The sequence below is a fragment of the Petaurus breviceps genome, unplaced genomic scaffold (assembly GCF_028583685.1).
Source record: "Petaurus breviceps papuanus isolate PSGF00001 unplaced genomic scaffold, PetGlider_PUasm1.0 126, whole genome shotgun sequence".
NCBI classification, from domain to species: Eukaryota; Metazoa; Chordata; class Mammalia; order Diprotodontia; family Petauridae; genus Petaurus; species Petaurus breviceps.
The window spans coordinates 41,630,314-41,646,884 of record NW_027185655.1 but is presented as its reverse complement, the minus strand read 5'-3'; the positions used below and the strand labels follow the sequence as shown (position 1 = coordinate 41,646,884).

Below are 16,571 nucleotides of genomic sequence, written 5' to 3'. Positions count from 1 at the left end.
TCTCACAACCATGATTTCAGTTTGGTATTGTTTTCCGGCACTTTACTCACCTCTTCTTTAAAAAAAATCATCTCCTTTGCATCCACAAGAAAGGATCATGGATTAAGAAGGGGAGAGGGGGGGACTTTGAGATTCTCTAGTACAAACTGCTCATTTTCTATATGAAGAAGCTGAGGCCCAGCGAGATTAAGTTATGTGTCCAAGGTCACTCAGGTAGTGAATGGCAACCATGATTAAAGCCATATCTAAGCACCCTTTATAGTACACCACGCTGTGAGAGCCATGAGATGGTAGGATTAGAGGTCCTGAATCAGATGGAAGCTCAGATGTCACCGAGTCAACCTAATTTTACAAATGATGATACTGAGGCTCAGGGAAGGTGAGCAATTATCCTGGAGTCACTGCATCAGAAGTGGGATGGGGAGCCATGTGCTCCTTCTCTCTGCTGTGTGCTCTCTGTCTCTCTCATCTCTCATTATCTCTCTTCTCTCTCATACTCTCTTCTCTCATTCTCTCTCTCCTCTCATTCTCTCTCTCCTCTCTCTCATTCTCTCTTCTCTCTCATTCTCCTCTCTCTAATTCTCTCTCTCCTTTCTCTCTTCTCTTTCTTTTATTCTCTCTCTTTTCTCTCTCATCCTCTCTCTCCCCACACATACATATACTCTCTCTCCCCCTTCCTCTCTCCCACTCGTCTCTCTCCCCCCTCCTCCTCCTCTTCCTCCTCCTCCTCTCTCTCTCTCTCTCTCTCTCTCTCTCTCTCTCTCTCTCTCTCTCACACACACACACACACACACACACACACACATTTGATTAGCAGTAACAATAGATGTTTTCACTTCCTACCAGTTCAAATTGTATGTGTACACAGGAAGTATAGTTAGGATTTCAAAGAAATCTGTCAGCAAGTCATGACTGCACTGCGCCCTAGTGTCTGTTGCCTATCCCATTTTGCATAATTTTTTTCAAGGCAAAATAGAAATCCAGCCAATTCAACAAAAGGTATTCCTGGCAGTCACCCAGTGACTAAGCCTTGACAAAAGAAAAATAAAGGAAAGAAAATGGCATTGTCAGCAACATTATGTATGTCCCTTCTGTGCTACTGTCTGTATTTATGCTTGTGGATTAGGTCTCCAGAAGATGGCTGCTACCTCAGAAACTGCAGGTTTATATTATTAATAAGCCCCTACTGGTGTGCTTCTCCTTATAAAACATTCAAGAGAAACAAAGAGCTCTTAGCAAAGGCATTTGCTAAAGTGGCATAGTTAAAACAGCAGCCCAGGCTCAGGAAGACCCGAGTTCAAATCAGGTTTGAGACATCAGTTGGTGACCCTGGGCAAGTCACTTACCCCTATTTGCCTCTGTGACCTTATCTATAGAATGAACCGGAGAAGGAAATAGCAAATCACTCCAGTATCTTTGCCAAGATAACCCCAAATGGGATCACAAAGGGTCAGACATGACTGTATGACAACAACAATAGTTTACAAAGCTGTTATTTCATAGGCAATTTCACCCTATCATTTCATCAACTGTAGGCATATTTAGGGCAGGCACTGCTTCTCTTTCGTCTTTATATCTAAGCGTTTAGCACAACAGCTGGTATACTGTTGATACATAATTTTTGCTGATTGATTGATTTGATATCGATCCTCACCATGTCCTTATAGAATAGATAGAGAGGGTTTATCCCCATTGTATAGAAGAAAATCTGAAGTGCTAAGTGGTTATAGGTTTGTTCAAGGTCACATAGGTGACATACTCAGGATTTGAACCTAGTTATTTTTATTGTAAATCCAATACATGTTCCTCTCTGCTACAGCTGCCCCTGTGTGGCATATCAGATAGATAGACATCTATATCTCCATACTATAGCTTTAGCATATAGGCACACACACATACACATACACATTCACACATGAAGACACATAACCACAGAGAGATATAAAGATATAGATTTATCTATATCTCCATGTATCAAATTTGCAGATAGCCTGAAGCATCAGAGGATAGCCAAAGATATCTATCCTTAGGGATAACTGGATGACAGAATTAGATCCCAAAATATCTGAACAGGGTAGGATGGTAGGCTGAATTTAATGAGATTACTTGAATAGTAATAACTGTAAAATCCTACACTTTGTACCAGTGACCAGAGGCTTGAGTTAGGGAGGTAGGTCTGGACAAAACTGGCTCAGATCCAAGAATTTAAAGTCTGAGGGTGCATTTGATAGCTTAAGGAAGCCATGAGGACTGTTCTCCTATTTGCCACTCTAATTCTTGCTTATTTAGAAATAAGGCAGAATTCTAGAGATTCATTGTTAATTTGAGAACAGGGAAGAATTTATTTGGAATGTTGAGTGGAAAAGGAGAAAAGACTTGGAGAAAGATAATGAAAACTAATACCTACTGCTAAGAAATGAAGAGAATCTGGGAAAGGGGCTAACTATAAAATATATCATAATAACATTAAAACTTAATGCACAATGACTATCATATTGCTTGCTTTCTCAGTGGGTGAAGGAAGGTGAAGAAAGAGGGGGAAAATTTGGAACTCAAAATTTTAAAAAATGTTAAATGAAGAAAATTAATAGTAAAAAAACTTAATATGCAGAGGTGTGTTGAAGGGGGAAGTATCATATTATGCTAGGAGACCATGGGAATTATGAGGGGATCTATGAAAAGTGGTCATTTGAGAATTGTTGAGGGAAGGAATGAGACAGAGTGAGACTAAATGATATGAAACTCATATCCATCAAAAGGAAGGATGAGTATGAGTGAAATGAAACTTTGTCTATAACATTATAAGGGAGTTCTGCTTGATCTTTTGCTACAACTCCTGTGGGTTAGCCATCAGAGTGAAAACTCCTAGTCATCACTATTGATAGAAATTTTCACTCTGATGGATGGGGGGGGTAACTCACAAAATCTTGAATTCACTATTTGATTATTGTAAATCTATTTGTAAATAAAATTATAAAGAGACATCTTTAGTAACTGTGATGGTTTCAGTCACCATACTTGTCACTTACAGATGACAGGCTGAAATATGTGTTAAAACTGTCAGGTATATAAATACAGGAAGGGGAGGGTGTTACTAGGTAGCAATTCATATAAAAATCTTTGGGGATTAGGGGGAATGGAGAGTTGTAGACTGAAAGTTCAATATGAGTTTCTTGATCGCTCTAAGTTCTCCCCAAATTATTTTGTTTATATATGTGTGTCTTTGGAATGTGCATATGTGTGTGGGGGGTACATATTGATATATGTACATATCTCTTCCTTTAGAATATAAGCTACTTGAAGGCAGGGAATGTTTCTTTCTGACATTCATATTCCCAGTGCCAAGCACAATAGGCACTTAATTAATGAATGTTGATTGAGACAACATTATGACATGGAAACCAAAACAATATGATCTCAGACAGCCTTAAAAGCAGCATCGAGTTCACAACGAAGGAGGTAGCAGTTCTGTTTTCTCTTTTTTGGTCGTATCATATTCTGTTCAGCTCTTCACGTCATATTTTAGGAAGAACCTTGACAAGCTTAAGTGTCTCCAGAGGAGGAAGATCAGTAGACTTTACCCCATGAAGACCATTTAGGGGATATTCAGTGCAAGTGACTTGAGGGAAAAGGCTGACTTTGAGTACTTGAAAAACGGTTAATTGGAAGATGGACTAAATTTGTTTTGCTTGTTCCTACAGGCCAGAACTACAAACAATGAATGGGAACTAAGAGAGATAAGTTTCTGTTCAATATCAGGAAAACAAAACTTCCAAACAGTTCTAGCTACCACAAATAGAATGGGCTGGAAGCATTATGGTCTGGTTGGAGAAGCACTGGATTTGGAATCAAAGAATGTGGGTCTGAGGTCCTTTTAATGCCTATTTTAGTTAAATCACTTAAGCTCTCTTTTCCTTGGTTAGAATCTCTGTCAAACGAATGAATTGGGTCTCCAAAGGCCAATCCAGCTTTATAAACATGAGCCTATTTTCTATAAAGCAGAGTTCCCACAAAGCAGTAGAGGTCTTCAGGCCAATATTAGAGTCTATTCCTATTGAGGAATGAGTTGAACTAGATGGAACTAGGGCCTTATCCAACTTAGAGATTCTTCATCATGAGAATTCAGTAGTTTTAGCAGGAAACTTGATAACTCATTAGGAATATTTGAATCTGTTATTATTCTTGTTTCAGAATAAAATGTTAAGTATTTAGAGAACAATTTCCTCACCTATTTTCTAATTTCAAAATAAAGTTGTCTTGTACTATTTAAGGGGCAGGAGGATTTTCAAATTATCAACTCTATCCCTATGTGACCAGAAACTGAACCCATGTCAATAGAGGAGACAGGGGGAAAAAAGGAGAGAGTAAGAAGGTGGCACAACCATAACAAAGAATCAGAAGCAACAGCTTCCTCTTATTTATTGAATGATAACAGGACTGTACTAAACCTCTATGCAAAAAGAGCTCCTTTGGTATTTTCCTTCTTCAAAGTACTCAATGTTTTTATACACCTTTATTCATGGGCTCATATTCTAGAAAGTACCCAGCCAGTCTGTTATAATTAGTCCCAATTAGGGTGACTCTATGGAAACTTTTGCCCATAATGCAGGCAGATCCAAGTTCAATTCAAGGCCTTTTCCATTTGCTGCCATGTTATTTGCACATCTTTGTTCCAGAGGGACCTCATTTATCTCTGAGCTGGACTTTGTTCTTCCCAAGGTTGTTTTCCCTTTTCTTTTTCCTAATATAGCTCTTTTAAAAAGCATGCTATTCACAAGGGCTTCTTCCACAACACTTCTTTCCAGTGAAAAAAAGGCTAAAAGCAGAGAGATCACCAAATGGCCTCTGTTAAGTATTCATTAACATCTTATAAGGAACCACAGGCCACCATTCAGAAAGTGCCCATAAATGTTAAGGGATATGAAACAAATAGAGAACTTATTTTATTTCAAAGGCCCTAAAAAGGTTGCTACTTTGGTAGGACGTTTAATTCTTTGATTCCTTTTAGTTAAAAAGAGTCATAGTTTGGATGAGTTTGGAGGATGTCTTGGGTTCCTTGTCAAACACCTTATAAATAAACCAAATTGCCTGTGAATTTTGTGTGATGAAAGTAAAGAATGAATATCATCAAATCAAAAATAGGAATTTGAATTAGGCCTTCCCAATCTACAACTGTCTCAATTACATTTTGAATAGGACAACCACAAACATTTATTTGGCATCTACCGCTAATGAAACAGTGTGCCACGTAGGTGCTTAAAGTGGGTAAAATGAGATAACTGAATAACCATAGCCCAAGAGAAAAGAAAAACTTCTAAATTCTCTTCCTAAGAACCAGTACCTCCTACCCAGCTACTAAAACAAACTCCATTTTGGAGCATATTTCCATGGCAGTGAGTCAAGGAAAGTCAAGAATGCTTCACCTACAATCGAAGCTGTTAAAAAGTCCTTACCATCTTCTTCCTCCTCCTCCTCATCATCTTCATTGTTGCGATGATCTAATCTGTGGCTGCTTCCAAAATGAAGGCTCTTCCACTTCCACAGTGATGTAACAGCTGAATATTTTTAGTATTTTGGACAATAATACAAAAAAACAACTTAACTCTTCCCCCTACTCATTGATTTCCTAGCTCTTGTAACAACATGCCAGTCTCCTGGAGCGGAAAGGGAGGATTAAAGAATAACAAATCACTCTTGCTACATTTAACACTTGTACATTTTATTTAATTAAATCAGCCATTGTACACATTGCAGCTTATGTGTTGTTAGTGTTGTATTTTTTTTTCCTTTAACTAATACATGCCCTCATAGATATAGTCAATTGGTGTTATCACCATGGGAACAAGATGCTGATTCATCAACTTAAAATTCACTTTTTTTCTCACAGTATTCAAGTTCTTTGATAACACAGCAAAAAACCAAAACCAAAAAAGGTGAATAACCATTATGTTGTTACACAGACATCATCTGCACCGCAAAAACACAACAGAAATGCTTTTCTTGAGCTCTGTTAAAGGTCAACCCGTGCTGTCCTTGACAAGAAGAAAGCCATGGTGTGTCCTACATGTGCCACCCTGGACCTCTCTCATTGTTTCTGCCAAAGAACACTATTTCCTATCTGACTGCCAAAAAGTGCTAGTACGGGAGTCTTGGGGGCTTGGCCTCTGAGCAGCCTTGCCTTCCCAAAAAGTTGTTTGTTTTTTTTCTGCTGGCATTGGTACTTTAATGATCAAATGCCATTGTATGCAGCCTTTGTTGTTGGTTATTTTTTTTTTAACTTTCAGAGCAAAGAGTGAGTCATTTTTTTTCCCCCACAACAGGAAAACACCAGATAGGATTGGAAAATTTTCAGTCCCTGGAGGATTGACTCATATTTTTTTCCTTCATCTTTGAATATACTTTATCAAATAACTGATTCAAAATGTATATTGTTTATATGTAGATATTGGTATATATATGTTAAAATACTACACAGCTCCAACCACTAGAAGAATAAGGTATAGGACATGGAAATTTCTCAGATTTTATATTCCCTTCTTTGAAACCAAACAAAAAGTGCAGAAATGTTCTTGTAAGTCTTAGCGTGTTAGTCAAAAATGTAAACAAATAAACCAAAAATACTAAGCCAAATCAAATTTTCTGAACCTCATCTGCAAACAGAAAACAGTGCCAACCTGAAGTTCAAAACTGATCACTCAGTGTGAAGAGTAAAGGATGATAAGCTCTCAATGTGATTACAAGAGGGTTTTTGTTTGGGGATTGAATTTTTAAATGCCACATGCATGTAGTATCTGAGAAGAGGCAATCCAGAAAATTAAAAACAAACAAACGTACAAACATGGTGAAAGAGTTTAACTTTATATCTAGCGAGTAAACCTTGTTTCCCACTGAGTTATCTACAGTGCAGTGGCCAGCAGAAGGTACCACCAGTAAGACAATGTGGTTTGCTAAAGCAGTGAGAACAAAAAATGACTGTGTTATATCTATTTAATACACCCTGCCCACGAGTCCCAATTGGAAGGATCTTAAAATTCAAATGTGCCATAGGATGTAGTTTAGCTGCTAGAGATTGGATTTTTTAATCATTTTCTTTAGTTCTTCCATTGGTTTTATCCCCCAGAATTCTTTAAGTGGCAGTTAGAGAGTTTTAAAGTGTGGCTGGCGCTTCCAGTGGGCACTTTGTAGTAAGGGCTGTACTTGGAGGTGATCACCACCTGACCCTTACTGCCCTTTGTGGTGAGAGATCACTAAGCAGGAAGTCCTATGGACAAGGTAGGTTGGAAGGGCGCGTTTGCAGCAGATCTGTATTTTCAGTCGATTGTGTTAGCAATATCTTTATTAATCATTGTTCAGCAATTTCTATAAACCCTTTTATTCCAGGATGATAAGTGTAGTCATGATAGACATTTTCTTTTAAAGTTTTGTAAGTTCAAGCACTTTAGCTATGTACAGTTTGTGTAGGTATTCTTTTCATCAGAACATATACATGATCACTCGAAGAGGCCTGCAGGTGGTGCCATCCCGATCAATGGATTCCCATGGAACTAGCTCGGAAGGAAAGGAACGACTGAGGTGGTGAGTTCCCAGTAGAGCACAATGTCAACAATTTAGTGAATAAACCATCCAGAATGAAGGATACTATCTTTGGTCACAAATTGGCTTACAGTGAAAAACAAAAGGAAAGAAAAGAAGAAAAAGGAAATCAAAAGCACGGTGTGTGATAAAAGTAGAAATGCCAGTGTATCCCATTAATGAGGCAATTTGTGATCACTAAACCTACTGAAGAAAGTGAGAGCTGCATACTAAGTGGGGATGTAGTTTTCTTGTATAAGATGTGGGCAGCCTTTCACTTGGCCTCATGCTTCCAATCCTCCCTACAGAAATGTCTAAGAAGTTGTTGGAGGTCATGTTGGAGGTCATCTGGATTTAATGCTTCTGGTACATCCTCCAGCTGTTCCAAGTGAATGTGTTTTCCATGCTGGTCCTTTACTACAGTCCTCTTCTGTGTCCTGGCTTTATTCATTGTTGTCCTAAAAGGAAAGAGGAAGGAAAGAATTACTGTTGCTTCCCGTGGCTATCTTTCTGTGTCTGGGTCTCCATCTCTCTGTCTTTCTTTGTCTGTCTCTGTCTCTCTGTCTCTCTCATCCAAAGACAGCTAAGTTTACTGATAACTAATAAAAACCACACTGGATGGAACTGTGAGCTAAAAAATTTGAATTCTAATCAGGGTAGAACCTCTAAAATTCACAGGACCTCAGTATTCAATGAAGGAGTCGGGCTAATTTCATCACCTGTAAGCTAAGTCAGGAATATATTCTTGAATCTTGAAAAGTAAAGAATATGTTCATAAGTAAATGTAAAGGGGCCAAAACCCCACAAAAATACTTCCTTTATTTTCAGCATCATTATGTACTGATGTGTGGAGAGAGAGAGAGGGAGGGAGGGAGGGATGGAGTAAGGGAGAGAGGGAGAAGGGGAGGGAGAAGGGAAGAAGGGGAGAGGGGGGGGGGGGAGGGGGGGAGAGGAGGGGACAGAGGAGGAGAGAGAGAGAGAGAGAGAGAGAGAGAGAGACAGAGAGAGACAGAGAGAGAGACAGAGAGAGAGAAATATATGGGTTACATCAATATTAGAACCCACACATGTCTTCTAACCTAGGAGAGATTTTCTAAAGGGACTGAGTGATTCCCCAAAGGACAAGGACTCTAGGTCTCAACTTGCTGAAGTGTTGATTGCCCCTATATTTTTAATTCATGCATATACGTGCTACAGCAATTTCCATATATAAACATAAAACTTTAAATACGGAACTTGACGTGATGCACTTTTAATGAATGTAAAATCATTAGTTATTATTACAACTTTAGCCATTAGAGGCGAGTAGTACAAGATGTGCCCTCCTGATCCTGGAACACCACCTTCGGTAGGGATAGAAAAACCACAGAGCTGGAGCCCTGGTGGGTTGTGGGAGACAATGGAGTCATGAGTTGAGAACTCAAGTCTTTTAATTACTCCTGCAAACTAGGTGCAATGCTCTGTTGTTTTAAATCATACCAATGCCATCTAAATATCAGCGCCTTATAAAAACCCCATTGACCCTACCCTAGTTATGGTTCTAATTATTAAGTTTGTCTATTTTCTAAACTCGAATTCATTATTTAACAACTAGAAGGTATTTCTTTTGATGTTCAAAACTAAAATTATTGGAACTTTTTGGTCATTGTTCTTTTTTTTTTTTTTTGGCTTTTTTCTTGGAGGGGGGAAGGTAGGGCAATTGGGGTTAAGTGACTTGCCCAAGGTCACACGGCTAGTTTTGTGTGTGAGTGAAGTGTCTGAGGCCAGATCCTAACTCAGGTCCTCCTGACTCCAGGGCTGGTGCTCTACGCACTGTGCCACCTAGCCGCCCCTGGTCATTACTCTTAACATGTGAATAAGGCATACATTACTTGTGTAATTCATCAGCTTATGTAGTAGAGAGGGAGTTTACTCCAAAGGAAGACACAGGAATGGAGAGAGAACAGGGTATGGAGAGTGGTTCAGTTTGTAAGGAGGTAATAATATGAGCTCAGACTGGGCAGGAAAGTTAAGATTTTAATGATAGGATTCTAAGTGGTCATTGCACAATAATTTATTTATTTTTGTGTGTGATAAGAATACTTTACTGAACAGAAGATCAGAGTATAGTATTACATACTGGAATGTGGAGTAATAGCAAAAAGGGGGAGGGGGCAAGATGGAGGTGGGTGGGTCTTTTTATTAAAAAAAAAACACTCCAACCATGTTTGTTCCCAATTTAAACATGAGAGGGGCATATACACAAGGATTATCAAAGACAACCTTTGGAAATGGATGAAGCTTATTATCTAAGCTAGGAAAATTATGATTATTCACTAAATTCAAGGTATATCAGTCATCTCATTTCTGCAAATGAGCTTAGTGCTAGAGGAATCCCTCAGATATAAAGGAGAAACTCAGTGGGATTTCTAACAGGTGACACAAGCTTTTAAAAAGTACCATCCAATTCTGGTTATGGGTAAGAAGTTTCTTTTTCACAGACAGATTTCAGGGATTATGGTTTGGGGCATATAGTGTGCCTAGTTTAGGGGTGGGGAACCTGTGGCCTTAGTGGCCTTAAGGTCATAGGTTCCCTGTTTCTGGCCTAGTTGCTCTGGGAACTAGGCCTAGGTGTTAGCGTAGAATACCACGCCAAGACAGTGGTCCTCATCAGAAGAATAAAACCAGTTTTAACAATTAGCTAGTTGATTGGCATCAGGTAAACTGACCAGCATAGAGAAAAGGGTTTTGGTTGGGAGAGACAAACCTGCAGACCTCAGCAAGAGCCAAGGAGACCATTGGAAAAACTGTTCAGGATAAAATGTAGAATGAGCCAGCCCAGGGATAGAATCTTTGGGGTGGTCAAAAAGAAAGGTTTCCTTCTTAAGTAATTTTGCCACAGTAGAGATCAAACTAGGGAGGAGGTCTCAGAACAGAATCAAAACCCTAACAGTCTGGCCAACTTGCATCTTTCTCAGATTAAGGACCCAAGAGTTTGGGTTAGAAGCCAACCTGGACAAGAATGAAGGGGACAAGACTTTATAAACAAGAAGCAAGAGAATGAATTCGTGAAAGATGTAGGGACTAAAGCCAAGCCTAGCTCCACTTCCATTTTCCTGGAAGACCAAAGTAACTTTGGAACTTTCTTGTTTTTATCTGTTTGAAGCAGGCAATCCTAATGTGAAGTTGTACGAACTCGAATTTTTAAAATAGCTGGATTTCATTCTGATAGCTGGATTTCAATATCATTGGTTTCCTTCTTAATCTTATGTATTGTATGCTTTTCAAAGTTCTATTCTGAGAAGGGGTCCATAAGTTTCATCAGACAGTCAAAGGAGGACATGACCAAAAGAAAAAAAGTTATAAACCCCTGGAAGAGCCATATCTAAAAGGGAAAATGAGTTGCTTATAGAGGCTGTAGATTCCCCTGGGGTGGAAGTCTTACAGCAAAGGATGGAAGGGCCTTTGTTGGTTATTCTTTCATAGCGATTCCTGATTCTGGTTATGGGTAAGAAGTTTTTTTTGTTTAGTTTTGTTTTTTTCACAGACAGATTTCAGGGAAATTCAGGGAACAAACTTTCAGCTGAGTCAGAGATTTTCCTATTTTATATCCCTGGAGCTAGATCTAAAGGGTTATGGTATTTAAGTGTGACAAACAGGTAACAGATGAATTGGATACTTGTGTCCTTTCCTACAAGGATGTCTTGATTTCATCTTCACTCAAAGGAACTGAGGGGGAATGTGGTGCCTGAAATACCCAAGAAAACAGGTGAGCAAGCTTTGGGATCCCAGAGCCCAGATAAAGAGAACATGGAAGACAGTGTTGAAGATTGTAGACAGCAGTTACATAATTAACAGATTTGGGTTAATAATAAAATAGTGTATAAAGTTACATTTTATGGACCTCTAGTGGGCTATGCCACATTTTATCCTGCACAGTTTCACAATGGTCTCCTTGACTCTTGCTCTGGTCTGAGTCACTCCAGCTTGTAAACTGCCTTATCTCACCCACAGCCCATTTCTCTTTACCTGTCAGTTTACCTGGTGCCAATCAACTAGCTAATTTTGTGCAATTCACTTAACCTCCCTGGTTCTTGGCTTCTTTCCTTATTTATAAAACAAAAGGGTTTAAAGAGATGATTTAAAAGGTCATTTCCAGATTTAAGACACTATGGTTCTAAGGCACAGGTGAGGAGAGGGAGGTTACCTGGGTTTCTCCTAAATGACCTGACGAAAGATAATATTAAAAATTCCAGAAATCCAAATCACTTCATTTGGGGGGGGGCAGGGGGAATGTTGAAGAATGTATTTGAATTCTTACTATTCGAAGTTAAAATTATGTAAAACAGAGTCACTTGTTCCAGTACAATGAAAATATTCAGTATGAATTCTAATAATGCAACTATTTTATGGGATTTTTTATTTGCTCTACTCTGGACCTAGCTCTCTAGAAATAAAACCCCTGTAACATACTGGTTACTGCTCGTGATTTTCACATTTGGCTGAAAAACAAAACCTCTCATTTTTGCCTGCAAATTTGGCATGCTTAATGGGTTTTAAATAGTTACAGAGAGCAATGGGAATTTGAATAGTAGCTTTTTACTGAAGTACAGGAAGTGCTTTATTAATCTCATTAATACTCACATGAACTTCCCCAAAGAAAGATATAGTGGTCTGTCAAAGGTTTATTGGAGAATCAGTGATTGAAACAGAAGAAAGTCAAAGATTCCCAAATCACTGCTCACAGCTGTGGGCACAAGTATTGCTTTCTGATTTTTATGGGTTGTTTTTCTAACAATTCAGTCTGCAATTTTTGTTCAGTATCTTTGAATGCAGTCAAGTGTCAAAGGCTAAGAAAAATCAGGCCCATGCTATTCACCACTCACACGCAGATGAATTAAAACATTATTAGTTAAAAAGTGTTACTTTACAAAGCTAATATTTAGGAGCACTCCCCAATCAACATGATTTCTTATTATACCAACAGGTCATTCTATATGCTATAGAAAAGAGATGTGGTCCCACAAAGTTGTTTTTACCTGTCAAGTGTGATAGGCTATTGTTTTGTATTTGTAAATATTTGTTATAAATGCACACAATACTCTTTTGTAATTTAAGTATTTATTTTGTTTTGGATGAAATAAATAGCTCTCCTGTACTTTGTGTCTACTTTTCACATTAAGAACTTTTTCTGGGGAAAAAAAACAAACAAGCAAGGAATTTTTAGTCCCTTTTAGGGGAAATTCTAGACGTGAGCCAAACCTAAGCTTTATTTAAGAAATTTTTTTCTGGAACTCCTTGGTGTGGGAAATAGCCTAGAGATTGAAAAAAGCCTGACACCCCTCTGTGGAGAGAGGCTGGCTTTGGTGAGTCCAGTATATAGCCCCCTCATTGGAAAGGGACTCTTAGACCACCACCCAATATCTAAACCACCCCACCTTCATGAAGGTTTGTACCTTTGTACATTGTTAGTTGGTTAATATTTCCCTATCATAATCAATCATAATCAAAGCATCATACCATGCCAAATCAAACCTTTTAATAACTGATCCATCCTCTTTCATGATCTCATTTTCTACTAAACTGGGTAGGTGGACTTTCCCATGGCTACCTGTATAACTCAAAGCCTGAAGTAAAAATGCAACATAAGACAAAATGCTATTATTAAGTCACACTCTCCTAAAGGAAATTGAATGACAAATGTTTTAATCCAGGTTTAATGTGAACACAAATACTTGAAAGGAAAAAGAACTGGGTAGCAATAAAAAGTGTTGGGTTATACTCTAAAAAGTTATACTCTAAAGCTACATTTTTTAAAATTAAGTGGGATATTTTCTTCTCAGCTTGAAAAAATGAGAACAGTGAATTCCAATTGCTCTGAATTAGGAGATATAACAGGTGAATGAAATTTGCCAATTACTCCAGAACTCCCTATATACCTTCAAAAGCTATAGTACTCATGAGCAAATACACATTGGCTGCCATTTCATTTCTTCCTTCAACCAACTGCCTTTCTATGATGGTGACGTAAATGAAGAATGAAATAACCAAAAGAAAAAGAAACACATAAGTCTGTAACTTGAATGATCCACACTTTGATAATCAAAAGTTTGCAAAGTTGTCAGTGACTAGTTGGCAAAAATATTTCTCCTAACTAAAGTTAAACTAAAAAAATTAAATGGACAGACCATTTGTGCCCTGCCCCCTTCTTCACACATAATCTGCTTAGTAGAGAGGGGACACGTATATAGTTCTTTTTTTTTTTTTAAGCAATCGGGGTTAAGTAACTTGCTCAAGGTTACATGGCCAGTTATTTCTGGGTGTGGTGCTAAGTATCTGAGGCCAGATTTGATCCCCAGGTCATCCCAACACTGTAGCCAGTGCTCTTACTCACTGAGCCACCTGGCCGCCCCTTATAGTTAATTTTCAACGAGCTTTCTTTTTGCTGGCTAAGCTACAAGTGCCTATCAATTACTGTAAACTTCATGGAAGAAATGGTCAAAGAATGCTATGGCTTCAATATTCTATTTGATAGCACTAAATCTAACATAAATGAAGTAAAGTTTGTCCATATGTATTTGGATATGAAACTAAATGAAACATTTAAATATAAAAAAAACAAGAAAAATTTCATACAAAATTCATCTTTGACTTGATGGAAATTCAGGAGCTAAAACTAGCATCTTCCAGATTGTTTTAAAAATATTTCAAGAAGTTTAATGTAGAAAATTGTTTTCTATAAGAAGTAAATTCTATTTAATTCTATTATTATATATTAATATTACATGTAATTATATATTATAATTTGTGAATGCAAGGATTTGAAGAATTTTATCTTTGCTTTTGATTTATATAGAAAGAGTTGGTGAATTCCCAAATTACTTATTCATGGAAACCAGAATTTGATGAATCTTATCATTGCTTTTGATTCAGTACAGAGTATATCCATTTTATTTAGCACTTTTTGCAAATATCTGAAATGACTTTGAAATTTTGACTTGCAACATTTTCTATGCAAGTGCTTCCAATCAAAAGTACCCATTTAAAAATCGCAAGTGTAGGCCAAAAGGGTTGATAACATAATCCTGAATAATATTAAATTGGGTGATTATCAAAGAATTACACATACATACATAAAAAACACACATACAGAAAAGACAATGGTGATGCTGCTATACCTCTTCAAAGTCATCTTTGGCTGATGGGAGATCAGTAGCTAAGCTAGCATCCCCCAGATGCTTCTCCATCCTTTCTCCATGGACCACAGTTGTCTTAACAACTTTGCTGACCTTACGGCCTTCCACAGGCTCAGACTGAAACTCTGACACACTGGGCTCAGAGAAAGTTACCTAGTGAATGAGGGACAGATGGGATACAATTTCAGCCATTAATTTATCTGCACTTAAGTCAGTCTCCCGAAAAAGTGGGGGAAATTCATCAGAGAATCACCAGAGCATTGCAACCTTGCTCACTAATCAACTTGAGAACAATTCAAAACAAAACTGGCTTGCAACACTATTTCTTAGTGAAAATGATTTCAATATAAAAAAATACATGTTTATTACTTATTAGGTAAGATATGAGAGAGACAAAGGTGACCAAAATAGATAACTTCCTTTAAGTTTCCATAAGCTACTTGAGGGTTACTTGACCTTGATGTGTTTCTACAACACTAAAAACCACCAGTTATTTCAGTGAAAAAAAAAATCGGTTGGTTTTAACTGTTTGTAAGAAAGCATGAAGATAAAGTCATTTGTAGGCTTACATTTTTCGATGCAAATTTGGTATTGTGTAAACAAGATACCACGATTATGGCTGAATTCCTATACCATGAGAAGTGGAGAAGGCTTATTTGCCTAAAAATAAGGCAATAGGTCACCCTGACAACTGACAAGAATCTCTGAAAGAAGGAGGACAAGGATATGACCAATACCTGTGATTTCATTAGGATAGAGAATTCCTGGGTGAGAAAATTCCCTCTGCCAACAGAATTGGGCACCTTCTCTACAAGTTAAAGAGTAGCACTTAGATTTGCCCAGGGTTACTTAGCCAATAGAGGTGGGGTTTGAATCCAAGGCTTTAAAACTAATTCTATCCATTATGTCACACTGAAATTTAAAAACTAAACCCATAGCCACAATCAACACTCTAAAAGCTTTGGGATCCTCTTGGGAATAGTTCAGAGCAATTCTGAACACCTTTATTTATCAAAAAGGGACTTGAAAACAGGTATGTTAATCACAAGAATCTCTAACATATATGAGCATAATTTCCTTATGCTTTTTACCTAATGAACTCTGCAAATTATTACCAATTATTTCTTACTTCTCTGCTGTCAGGCTATGATATGAATTGAGGATGGAAACCAAATTACCAAGGACAGACAGTGGAAAAATGAGAACAAATCTCCCTGTGTTCATTGAAATAATACATGAAATGATTCCTCCACAACAACATGACAGATGTAATATTGTATCCTGGTCAAAAAAAAAAAATACAGGACAGACATGGACCAACCTCAATGAGTCCTCTCCCCCAAGTCCCTCCCTTCCTCTTCTGGGTTCTCTTTCTTCTTCCTCCACTTCCTGAGTTATCTTGGGATGCTTGGGGTGAGATATGCTCACCTCTGACTGTTCACTGTCACTCTTCAACACCACACGTTTTATAACCTTGGAATAACCATCTCCTTCCTCAATATTCACAGGCTCCTGTAGTGTTCCACACATAGTAACATCTTCTTTTTCTATGCCTTCAGGGGATAGGTACCGCCTAATGACCTTTCTGGTGACCTGCAATTATCGTTGTCATGTTTGTATCTCAATTTTGCTTTAAAATATTGAGATAGAGTTTTAGAGGGGAAAAGGTATTGAAAGCCCAAATGGTAAGGGAAGAACAGTCATACCTTCTTCACTACAGTGTGTCCATGTTCATCAGTGTATTCTTCTTCTGTTACTGTTTCTGATGGTATGTCAGGCATATCATCTCCCTAAATAGCCAAAAGAACTATGTCATAGACATGC

At 37.9% G+C, this 16,571-nt stretch overlaps 1 protein-coding gene across 4 annotated transcripts in view; it reads right to left on the bottom strand.

Moving 5' to 3' along the window:
* Positions 1-5,698: 5,698 nt before the first annotated feature.
* ANK2 (ankyrin 2) overlaps positions 5,699-16,571 on the bottom strand; it is a 418,509-nt gene continuing 407,636 nt past the window's right edge. For all 4 annotated transcript variants that reach the window (XM_069095397.1, XM_069095401.1, XM_069095405.1 and 1 more), the window contains 5 exons: positions 16,454-16,537; positions 16,176-16,340; positions 14,730-14,900; positions 13,087-13,178; positions 5,699-8,030 (listed from right to left, as the gene is read on the bottom strand). In XM_069095397.1, the coding sequence (XP_068951498.1) occupies positions 7,847-8,030; positions 13,087-13,178; positions 14,730-14,900; positions 16,176-16,340; positions 16,454-16,537 (696 nt within the window). In that variant the 3' untranslated portion in view covers positions 5,699-7,846. The remainder of the gene's footprint in view (positions 8,031-13,086; positions 13,179-14,729; positions 14,901-16,175; positions 16,341-16,453; positions 16,538-16,571) is intronic.